The 12,277-nt window shown below is 41.6% G+C and overlaps 1 protein-coding gene across 1 annotated transcript in view; it reads right to left on the reverse strand.

The window, feature by feature from the left end:
• LOC132881871 (proprotein convertase subtilisin/kexin type 5) overlaps window positions 1–12,277 on the reverse strand; it is a 53,351-nt gene that overhangs the window by 14,953 nt on the left and 26,121 nt on the right. Inside the window, exons 10-11 of the mRNA XM_060914875.1 lie at window positions 11,634–11,876; window positions 5,474–5,719 (exon numbers count right to left, since the gene is read on the reverse strand). Of these exons, the coding sequence (XP_060770858.1) occupies window positions 5,474–5,719; window positions 11,634–11,876 (489 nt within the window). The remainder of the gene's footprint in view (window positions 1–5,473; window positions 5,720–11,633; window positions 11,877–12,277) is intronic.

Here is a 12,277-nt window from a genome sequence, read left to right on the forward strand (position 1 = left end):
GAAAAGACAACGTGCGTTCTCCACTAATGGTGCAAATTCTACCTTGTTCAGATATTACAGGAATGCAGTAAGTAGACCAAGAAAGGTGTGCAAGTCTCATTTTTATGAGTCCGAAGTGGAACATATGAGAAGTCAAAACCCTAAAGCCTGGTGAAAAGAGATCAGACAGTTAGGTGGTATGAAAGAACTTTCTGGAGAGCTTCTTACGCAATTAGATATCGAAGAAATGGAATCCCTTTCTCACCAAGAAATTGCAAGTGCAATTGGCAATGCATTCCTAGAGCCATTGGAGGAATACCGACTATTCAAACCACTGAGCAAACTTCCCTTGGAGGAATGTCCAGTTTATCCCCATGTGTCTGAGTCAAGAGTTCTGTCGCTGTTGCTAAAGTTAAACCCTTCAAAGTCCTTTGGTCCTGATGAAGTTCCTAATTGGTTTTTAAAGGAATTTGCTAGCCTTTCCAATTAGAGTCATCTTGAAGTCTTCATTTGAACAACAATGTCTGCCCGCTTTGTCGAAGCAAGCTAACGTGTGTCCTCTTCCAAAGATCATTCAGAACTTGGGAAAAGATCTACAACCAACTTCATTAACACCGTGCATCTCAAAAGTCGCCGAGGATATCATAGTGTCTGACTATGTTAAGCCTGCTGTTCTGAAAGTTATAGATTGTCATCAATATGGTGCAATACCTAAATCTTGTACCACGATTGCATTGCTGGACATGCTTCACAAATGGACACTTGAAACTGATGGTAATGGGGCCACAGTGAGAGCAATTCTCTTTGACAAGAAAGCGTTTGATCTAATTGATCACAGCTTACTAATCCAGAAACTGTGCAAACTTGACCTGCCCAATAGCATTGTGAATTGGATAATTGACATCTTAAATGTGAACGCTTCCAAAGAATTAAGTTAGCAGATGATTGTTATTCTGAGTGGGGCTCCGTACCATCTGGAGTCCCTCAAGGGACAAAACTGGGACCTTGGCTCTTCCTTATTGCTATCAACAATCTTACAGTTAATAACTCTAACGTGTGGAAATTTGTCGACGATATCGGAAACAATACCAAAGGGCCAAACAAGCAATGTGCAATCTATTGTTGACATAGTATCTCGCTCAGAGATACTAACTAGAGATAATAACTCAGAGAAATGCAAAGAACTTCGAATCTCTCTAAGAGCCAGCAAGAGTTTAGCAGCATTATCGTCAACGACAAGCCTCTTGAAGTGGTCAAAAGTGCAAAGCTTCCGGGTATAACAATTAGTAGTGACTTCTCATGGAATGAATATGTTAACGAAACCATCAAACAAGCATTGAAAAGGATTTATTTCCTGATACAACTGAAGAGGGCCAAAGTACCAGTCAACAAACTCAAGACCTTCTATACATCGTGCATTAGATCTGTACTGGACTATGCTGTGCTGATCTTTCATTCTTCGTTACCCAAATACTTGATTGAGGAAATCGAACGAATACAGAAACGTGTGGTATCGATAATTTGGCCTAAACAAGCATACGAAGGGGCATTGCAAGAGCTTAACATAGAACGTTTAGAAGAACATCATAAAGACATTTGCAAGTCAACATTTAATTCCATCGTTGTCAAGGATTGCGAGCTGACAACCGCATAAAGAGGACAACCCCTTTAATGTCTACCTTTCTTCGACCGAGGAGCTGTGTCCATCACCCACGGGCACCACAATCTTCCCAGGAGTTTGCTTTCGCCTCATGGAATGTACAAGGTTTGACCTCAACCAATAAGAGACAGACAATGGGAACTGACTGTGAACATTACAACACTGACATTGCATGCATCCAAGAGACAAAAATATCGATCCAGTCTGAAGAGACACTTCATACGTACAGGCCACACTTTAATCCTTACGGAACAGAAAGAAACTACCCATCACGGGTTGGGCTTTGTAATAGGCCCAAGGCTGCAGAGCCACGTCCTGAACTATGGACGTATCAGTGATAAGGTTGCCACAATTGATCTGTCTCTCCTAACAAAAAGTGGTAATAACACCAAATGCCGCATTGTCAATGTCTACAGTCAAATGTCAGAGAGCCCAAGAAAACCCACTCCTGGTGGAATCATTCTACGATGAACTAAGCAATGCAATCATGGTCCCATCAAGATGGTTATTATTTGTGTGTGGCAACTTTAATGCCAAACTGGGGAAACTCAACAAGATAGACTTTGACATAAGGCTAAACTCATGTATGGGATCATATGGAATGGGCAAAAGAAACAACGGTGAAGCACTAATATCCTTCATGAGTGAAAGATTCAAACTTATTCTTGAATGAAGCCAAGACAGAATTCACCCACGTCTACTTGGCCGACACACTGGAAAAAGATGAGAATGAAAAACCCCTCCGAGGCCAAGAGGAATGGAGAAAGAGTAAAATTCTGGGTTCCCTCCTCTGTAGCTCAGCTGACATAGCAGCACGGTGTATCATGGGCAATATTGCATTCAGGTCCCTCTGGAAAATCTGGATCCATAGATCAAAAATTCCATTGGAAAAAAAAAGCTACAACTGTGCAATGCCACCTGTGCATCAATTATGCTTTACAGCTGTAACAGCTGGGCAGCCCCGCAGACGGTCATAGACAAGCTTGACGCCTGCCACCGAAAACACCTACGAACAATCACAGGACATCGATGGCCAAACAGCAGGATTTCAAATAAAGCTCTGTATATGCTGTGCAATACCAGCCCGCTGTCAACAAAAGTAACACATGCCAGGTGGTCCATGTTTGGACACATTCTAAGAACGCTGACCGACACACCTGCACAACAAGCACTGGACTTTGCCTTAATAGGGTCTAATAGATACAAGTCTGGAAAAGGAAGGCATTGCAAGAACTTACTGAGTATTCTGAGGGCAGACCTCAAAGAAAGAGGACTAGGACCGTTACGGTCAGAAAGGAAACTACAGGAGCTAAGGAAGCTCGCAAAGAGCAGGATGCAGTGGAGAGGGTTGAAGAAAGACTGATTGCAGCTGCAGAGTGTCCAGACCACTGCAGCAGCAGAACACAATGGACTATTTAATTCCATAGCAAATAATAGACAGCATAAACTTTATGGTCTATTGCCCCACCACCACAAGTCTAAATACAATATCAGACATAAGCACAAGTACATTATACCTAAATTCAAAACAAATCATTTGAAAAACTCTTATATCTTCATGCCGCAAGTCTAATTGAATTTGAAAGTTGAATTGAAATTGATCAGGAAAATTTTATTGAATATTTGTATATATAGTTAGTATTTACTTACCATCATTTATGTAATACGCAATTCAGCGTATTGGGGCTGCGATGTATTTGTTAATAAAGCATTTCTCATTTAGACTGAACAAAAAGGAGCAAAGTTTTTTTTTTTTAAACCATCAAAGTACAAGGATATACAGTTGTGGTCAGATGTTTACATACAATGACATGAATATCATCTTGGATATGAATGTCATGGCAATATTTGGGCTTTCAGTAATTTCTCTGAACTGTTCTTTTTCTGTGGCAGAATGTACAGCATACATCTTTAATTAAAAAACACACTAGAATTTGGTGCACAAGTTTTAATTTTCTTTGGGTTTTCTGAAATCAACACAGGGTCAAAATTATACATACAGGGTCAAAAACTTACATACGCTCACTTGGATTATTAATTCAGAGGTGCTGAAACTTCCAAAATGTCTTATCTTGCCAAGGCCGAGGTCTCTTAACTTCCTGTTAGTGATCATGATTGACTACAGCTGGTAGCTTCCTTGTACCTTCATAAAAAGGGTTTGTTTAGAGCACTCACTGGATTGACCAACACACAGTAAAATAGGAAAGTCCAAGGAGCTCAGTGCAGATCTGAGAAAGAGGATTGCAGATAGACACAACTCTGGAATGTCTCTTGGAGCCATTTCTAAACAACTGCAAATTCCAAGATCAGTTCAAAAACAATTGTATCCAAGTTATTGTGAGGTGTAGTCACTTTGCCAAGCCACTTTGCTTCAAGAAAACCCAAAATGTCACTCTCAGCTGAAAGGAAATTGGTTTGGATGGTCAGGAACAACCTGGGAACCATCATGGCACAGCTCTGCCATGTACTGGAAGCTGATGGATCACTGTCTACAGTTCAGATCACCATAGACTAAGAGGCTGCTATGCAAGAAATAGCCCCTTGCTCCAGAATTGACACCTTCAATCTTAAAGTTTGAAGCTGACTACATGGACAAAGAAAAAGCCTTCTGGAGGATAGCTGTATGGTCAGATGAGACAAAGATTGAGTTGTTTGGCCACAATGACCACCATGTACAGAGGGGCACTGTACCAGCTGCTGGTGGTGGTAGGATCATCATGCTCTGCGGCCGTTTTGCTGCCAGTGGAACTGGTTCATTGCATAAAGTGGATGGAATAATGAAGGAGGACTACCTCAGAATTCTTCAGCATAAACCATCAGAAACTTGAACATGACTTGGGAGTTACAACAGGACAATGAACCCAAACACACATCAGAGCTGGTTGTGGAGGATAAAGCAGGCCAACATTAAGCTAAAAACAAGTCATGACTTCAACCCTATTGAAAATATATGGACCGTGCTTATAAGTAGAGTCCATGCCAAGAAGGGAAAAAAAAAAAAAAAAACATTTTTAATTGAACTCTACCAATTCTACCATAGAGAGTCGTGAAACGTCCAACCAGAATTCTACCAGAAGTTTGTTCATGGTAAACAAGAATGTTTGGTCAAGGTGAAGCTTGCAAAGAGACATTTTATACAAATATTAGGTGTGCTGTATGTATATTTTTGACCCTGTGTTGATTTCAGAAAACCCAAAGAAAATTAAAACTTGTGCACCAAATTCTAGTAGTTGTTTTTTTTTAATTAAAGATGTATGCTGTACATTCTGCCACGGCAAAAGAACAGTTCAAAGAAATTACTGCAAGCCCAAATATTGCCATGACATTCATATCCAAGATGACATTCATGTCACTGTATGTAAACTTCTGACCACAACTGTAGGCCCACTTATGCACCTTTTAGCCATAATCATCTCTCAAATATTATGTAAATACAGTGTTTATCCATTAACTGGCAAAACCTTTGCACAAATGGTTCTGAAGTACCTAATATGCAAGAAAATGGAAAAAAACGTTGATTATGGCAAGAGAAGCCCATCAACCTGTATGATTATCTTGAAATGCAATGAATCTAACCCAAAATAAAACTTGCACCCATTTTACAAATGCATATACAGCAAACTATCAAAACTAATTGTAAAGTTAGGCTGTAAAATTGATTGTAAAATTAATCATTTCTATAGGTTTTTTAGTGGGTCAAAGCTGTTTATTATTTGGTACCAAGTTTCTCTTGTAAGGCTCAAAAAAAAAAAAAAAAAGGTCTGTCATAATGTCAAGGAAAATCACATTATAGAGACACTTTTCAATTGCTCAAAGAAATGAATGCACTCTCACTATGGAGATATCGGGGCAGGGCACATGTCTGACAATCTGTAGGCCCAGGGCCCTCACAAGACTGGCAGTGACGATGGCATGCCTGACATGTGAACTGGTTGGCATGGAGGAAGGTTCTGGGTGGGCAGTCTGAGTCTCCGGTCACGCCACACATCATGGTGTTGGGGTCCAGGGCTAGACCTTTCACACACTGAGTGCACTGGGTGGGTTCTGGGCCCATACACAATGCACATGTCTGGTGGCATTCTAGAGACATGAGAGAAAATTTTGGTTAATACTACAAAATGCTGCCTGCTGTATATGCAAATTCCAAACTCACTCTTCATGTCACTGCACAAAACACCCCAGAATCCAGAGATGGTTTTGCCCAGATATTTCAAACTATGACCCATATATGACCTACCTGGATATTACAAATTATGACCTACTGGTCACCTGGCCCCTCCTCCTCTCTGCTCAAGACTACGGTCTGTCCTGGTTCCCTGCTGGTGGAATAACCTTCTCACTGAGGTCAGAACTACTGACTCCCTGACCACCTTCAAGCACAGACTGAAGACTCACCTCTTCAGGCTCCACCTCTCCCATTCTTCCCTGTCCACTGTGTAACTGCATATTGGTCTTGACCAACCAAGGCTGTCCACTGTCTAGTTTATTTTTCTCTATTTAGTTGTACTTTGTCAGCTCATTTGTATGCTTGAATTGTTTTCCTTGGCTGTTAGCAGAGTATTGGTACGTCAACAGAATATTACACTGTGTGTTATTCCATCACTGTTCAGTTGGCACTAGAACTTTCTTGTCTAGAAGTTCAGCACTTCTTGTACCTGATGTTTGCACTTCTTGTACATCGCTCTGGATGTACATCTGTTACAATCCCGATTCCAAAAAAGTTGGGACAAAAGTACAAATTGTAAATAAACATACATACATGTTCTCAAGCAGTATATAAAAAGGTACAAATAAGTACCTTAGAGGGTACTGCCCCAGTGACACGCCACTACCACTAAAGGGACAAGAATGCATTTTATTTTCTGAGAGTGCTGCTGCCCATCTCAGTCCATGTTAATAATGTTCCTTGGTACAACCCCGATTCCAAAAAAGTTGGGACAAAAGTACAAATTGTAAATTAAAACGGAATGCAATGATGTGGAAGTTTCAAAATTCCATATTTTATTCAGAATAGAACATAGATGACGTATCAAATGTTTAAACTGAGAAAATGTATCATATTTAAAGAGAAAAATTAGGTGATTTTAAATTTCATGACAACAACACATCTCAAAAAAGTTGGGACAAGGCCATGTTTACCACTGTGAGACATCCCCTTTTCTCTTTACAACAGTCTGTAAACGTCTGGGGACTGAGGAGACAAGTTGCTCAAGTTTAGGGATAGGAATGTTAACCCATTCTTGTCTAATGTAGGATTCTAGTTGCTCAACTGTCTTAGGTCTTTTTTGTTGTATCTTCCATTTTATGATGCACCAAATGTTTTCTATGGGTGAAAGATCTGGGCTGCAGGCTGGCCAGTTCAGTACCCGGACCCTTCTTCTACGCAGCCATGATGCTGTAATTGATGCAGTATGTGGTTTGGCATTGTCATGTTGGAAAATGCAAGGTCTTCCCTGAAAGAGACGTCGTCTGGATGGGAGCATATGTTGCTCCAGAACCTGGATATACCTTTCAGCATTGATGGTGTCTTTCCAGCTGTGTAAGCTGCCCATGCCACACGCACTAATGCAACCCCATACCATCAGAGATGCAGGCTTCTGAACTGAGCGCTGATAACTCGGGTCGTCCTTCTCCTCTTTAGTGCGAATGACACAGCGTCCCCGATTTCCATAAAGAACTTCAAATTTTGATTCGTCTGACCACAGAACAGTTTTCCACTTTGCCACAGTCCATTTTAAATGAGCCTTGGCCCAGAGAAGACGTCTGCGCTTCTGGATCATGTTTAGATACGGCTTCTTCTTTGAACTATAGTTTTTTAGCTGGCAACGGCGGATGGCACGGTGAATTGTGTTCACAGATAATGTTCTCTGGAAATATTCCTGAGCCCATTTTGTGATTTCCAATACAGAAGCACGCCTGTATGTGATGCAGTGCCGTCTAAGGGCCCGAAGATCACGGGCACCCAGTATGGTTTTCCGGCCTTGACCCTTACACACAGAGATTCTTCCAGATTCTCTGAATCTTTTGATGATATTATGCACTGTAGATGATGATGATGATATGTTCAAACTCTTTGCAATTTTACATTGTCGAACTCCTTTCTGATATTGCTCCACTATTTGTCGGCGCAGAATTAGGGGGATTGGTGATCCTCTTCCCATCTTTACTTCTGAGAGCCGCTGCCACTCCAAGATGCTCTTTTTATACCCAGTCATGTTAATGACCTATTGCCAATTGACCTAATGAGTTGCAATTTGGTCCTCCAGTTGTTCCTTTTTTGTACCTTTAACTTTTCCAGCCTCTTATTGCCCCTGTCCCAACTTTTTTGAGATGTGTTGCTGTCATGAAATTTCAAATGAGCCAATATTTGGCATGAAATTTCAAAATGTCTCACTTTCGACATTTGATATGTTGTCTATGTTCTATTGTGAATACAATAGCAGTTTTTGAGATTTGTAAATTATTGCATTCCATTTTTATTTACAATTTGTACTTTGTCCCAACTTTTTTGGAATCGGGGTTGTAAATGGCATGTGATGTGATGTGATGTGATGTGATGTAATGTAATATGATGAAATCCATGTCATATACTCTCAGATCATGGCGTTGGCAAATAAAATCTCCAGATTCCTGCAAAATTAAAAAAAAAAAAAAAGATATGCCCAGATTCTTGGGGTTTTGGTGCAGTGTGTCTTAAACCTGAACTAAAGCACCTTCACCTCTTCAGAAACAGAAAAAACCCACCCATCCTAAACATTATGCAAGGCATTATAATACACATTATAATTTACATCTTCCTATGCCACGTTCTACTTACTCAGTTCTGTTTAGGTGAAGGTATCCTATTACTGAGTTTTACTAAAAGTGCAACAACAATTTTCTTCAATTGTGTAGTTTATACACAAGACAAAATCTAGGCTGCACAGACTGGTTTACCAATACACTCCTCACAGGATGAAGCCAAGTCTACAGTCAACTGCATTAGACTACTCTGAAAAGCCTTCTTTTTAAATATACCTATCAGGCATAACATTAAAACCACCTGCCTAATATTGTGTAGGTTCTCCTTGCGTCACCAAAACAGCTCTGACCCATCGAGGCATGGACTCCACAAGACGTCTGAAGGTGTGCTCTGGTATCTGGCACCAAGACATTAACAGCAGATCCTTTAAGTCTTGTAAGTTGTGAGATAAGGCCTCTATGGATCAGACTGTTTGTCCAGGACATCGCGCAGATCCACCATTGGATTGAGATCTGGGGAGTTTGGATGCCAAGTCAACACCTTGAACTCCTGCTGAACGAAGCCACTTCCATTAGGCAATACCGTTGCCCTGAAGGGATGACTTGGTCTGCAACAAACTTTAGGTAGGTGGTACATTTCAAAGTAACATCCACATGAATGCCAGGGCCCAAGGTTTTCCAGCAGAACATTGCCCAGAGCATCACACTGCCGGGTTGCCTTCTAACACACAGTGCATCCTGGTGCTCTCTCTTTCCCAGGTAAGCAACATACATGCACCCAGCTGACCACATTATGTAAAACAAAGCATGATTCATCAGATCAGGCCACCTTCTTCCTTTGCTCCATGGTCCAGTTCTGTTGCTCATGTGCCTATTGTAGGCCCTTTTGGTGGTGGACAGGGGTCAGCATGGGTACTCTGACTCGTCTGCGACTACGCAGCCCCATACCTCGCAAGCTGTAATGCACTGTCCTTCTATAATTTGTGCTACAGTAGCTCTTCTGTGCGATCGGACCCGATGGGCTAGCCGTCACTCCCTATGTGCATCAGTGAGCCTTGGGCACCCATGACCCTGTCACCAGTTGCCCTTCCTTGGACTGCTTTTGGTAGGTACTATCCACTGAATTGTGGGAACATTCCACAAGACCTGCCATTTTGGAGATGCTCTGACCCAGTCGTCTAGCCATCACAATTTACCCCTTGTCAAAGTCACTCAGATCCGAATGCTTGCCCATTTTTCCTGCTTACAATGCATCAACTTCGAGAACTGACTATTCTCTTGCTGCCTAATATATCCCACCACTTGACAGGTGCCATTCTAAATGAGCTAATCAATGTTATTCACTTCACCTGTCAGTGGTTTTTATTTGATGGCCAATTGGTATATTTAAAAAAAAAAAGATTAAAACATGAGTATAATTAAGCAGGATCTATTAATTGGCATATCCTGTTAACTGTTCAAAAGCGTCTGTTTGGCATCTTTTATTTAATATCTAAAACAAGTCCAATTCACCTAGGGCGTAATCTAAAGTCACATGCTTAATGAACGTAGGAAGGTGAAATCAGCGTTAAATTATTTACTTTTTTTACATCAATGATACCGTTATAATAAAAAGGGATACGATCAGAAAGGCTGCCTTGTCTCAAAGGGAGACGAGGCAGCCTACAGAGAGGAGGTCCTGAAGTTGGCAGCCTGGTGTTCAGAAAATAACCTCGCTCTGAACACCAAGAAAACCAAAGAGCTCATTGTTGACTTCAGGAAGCACAGCACCGACCTAGCCCCCCTCTACATCAACAACATGTATGTGGAGAGGGTCCACACCTTCCGGTTTCTCGGCGTCCTCATCTCCGCCGACATTTCCTGGTCAGTAAACATCACAGCAGTCATTAAGAAGGCTCAGCAGCGGCTACACTTCCTGAGAGTCCTCAGGAAGTGCAACCTAAACTCCAACCTGCTGCTGACCTTCTACCGCTCATCCATTGAGAGCCTGCTGACGTACTGTATTACAGTATGGTACGGCAGCTGCACTGCTGTAGACAGGGAGAGGCTCCAGAGGGTAGTTAAGGCAGCACAGAAGATCATTGGCTGCCCTCTCCCCTCCCTGATGGACGTTTACACCTCCCACTGCCTTAGCAGAGCTAAAAACATTATCAAGGACAGCTCCCACCCTGGCTTTGATCTGTTTGACCTGTTGCCCTCAGGGAGGCGCTACAGGTGCATCAGGACAAAGACAAACCGATTCAAAAACAGTTTCTTTCCAAAAGCCATAACTGCCCTGAACTTGGATATGCTCTGACTTGATAGTCTATTTATTTTACTATGTGACTCTCCTCGTGCAATAATGTATAAATGTGCAGTACTTTATAAGGGACTCTCTCTGTGCAATACTTTTATAAATGTGCAATACCTCACTCTATAATGTGAAACACAACACATTCACCTCACCTCAGGACTGTGCACCTTACATACAGCACATGCACCTTACACACAACACATACACCTTACACACAGCACACACACCAAGTCTGTGCACCTACCTTACCTTGCAATACTTCATAAATAGTATTTTATAATGTGAATCTCTCATGCAATAATTTTTTATAATGTGACTCTCTCTGTGCAATAATTTATATGTGCAATGAGCAATACCTCACTCCATAATGTGTAACACAACACATACACCTCAGGACTGTGCACCTTACCCCCCTTACACACTCCCCCACCCCACCCTTTTTTTTTTCTCCCTCCCCTTCCTCTCTCTCTACACGCTGTTTTGCACTGTTATTGGAGATGCTTTAATCTCATTGTACATGTGTATAGTGACAATAAAGGCATTCTATTCTAAATGGCATCCTAATGGCAGTGGCCTCTTCTAGCAGGGTAATGCACCCTGCCACCCTGCAAAAATTGTTCAGGAATGGCTTGAGGAACAAGACAAGAATTCAAGGTGTTGACTTGGCCTCCAAATTCCCCAGATCTCAATCCGATCAAGTATCCGTGCAACGTGCTGGACAAACAAGTCCAATCCATGGAGACCCAACCTCGCAACTTACAGGACTCTCAAAGGGTCTGCTACTAGTCTTAGTGCCAGATAACCACAGCACACCTTGAGAGGTCTTGTGGAGTCTATGTCACGATGGGTCAGAGCTGTTTTGGCAGCACAAAAGGAACCTACACAATATTAGGGCAGGTTGGTTTAAATGTTTTGGCTGATCAGTGCAAGATAACTTTGCCTGGCATAAAGTAAATTTACCCTGGCATTCCATGCTGGCAGGCTGGTAGTAGGTGCCAGCAGGGCATTCCTCTGAGCATGTGCCTTCATACAGCTTTGGGGCCAGAATGGAGCAGCTCTCACAGTCATCTGAGAGAGGCCCAGAACATGTAGCACATGATTCATGGCACTGCACACACACGCCTTGGTCCAAGTCCTCAAAATAACCCTCTGGACAGCTGGCTTTACACATGCCATTCAAAAGAAGGTAAAGAAAAGTACATCCTGGAAAATACATGTACAAAGCATATACATGAGGGGGATGGACTAAAGATCACTTCAACAGGCTAAACATAATATTAAGCTTGATATTCTGGCTGCTCCTTAATGGAGTCTCTAAATATAAAAATATAAAACATTTTCTGGAAAAAAAAAAAAACCCTGTATTCAAAAAAAAAAAAAACGGGGGTATGTTCACTTCCTTTTTGTTTGATAAAAGGTATATTTAGGAACTTGCCACTGTACTTATCTTTGCATTTAAAATCATCTCCAGGATTATGGGTGTCCTTTTGGTGACTGAACATATCAGTTGAAGCGAGCACACACCGTGTACTGTATATTATTGTGAATGCATAAGTATTCACCCCACTGCTGTCAAGCTCCTAAATTTGTTTTTTTAAGATAGT

Source organism: Neoarius graeffei, chromosome 2 (assembly GCF_027579695.1).
Source record: "Neoarius graeffei isolate fNeoGra1 chromosome 2, fNeoGra1.pri, whole genome shotgun sequence".
Classification (NCBI taxonomy): domain Eukaryota; kingdom Metazoa; phylum Chordata; class Actinopteri; order Siluriformes; family Ariidae; genus Neoarius; species Neoarius graeffei.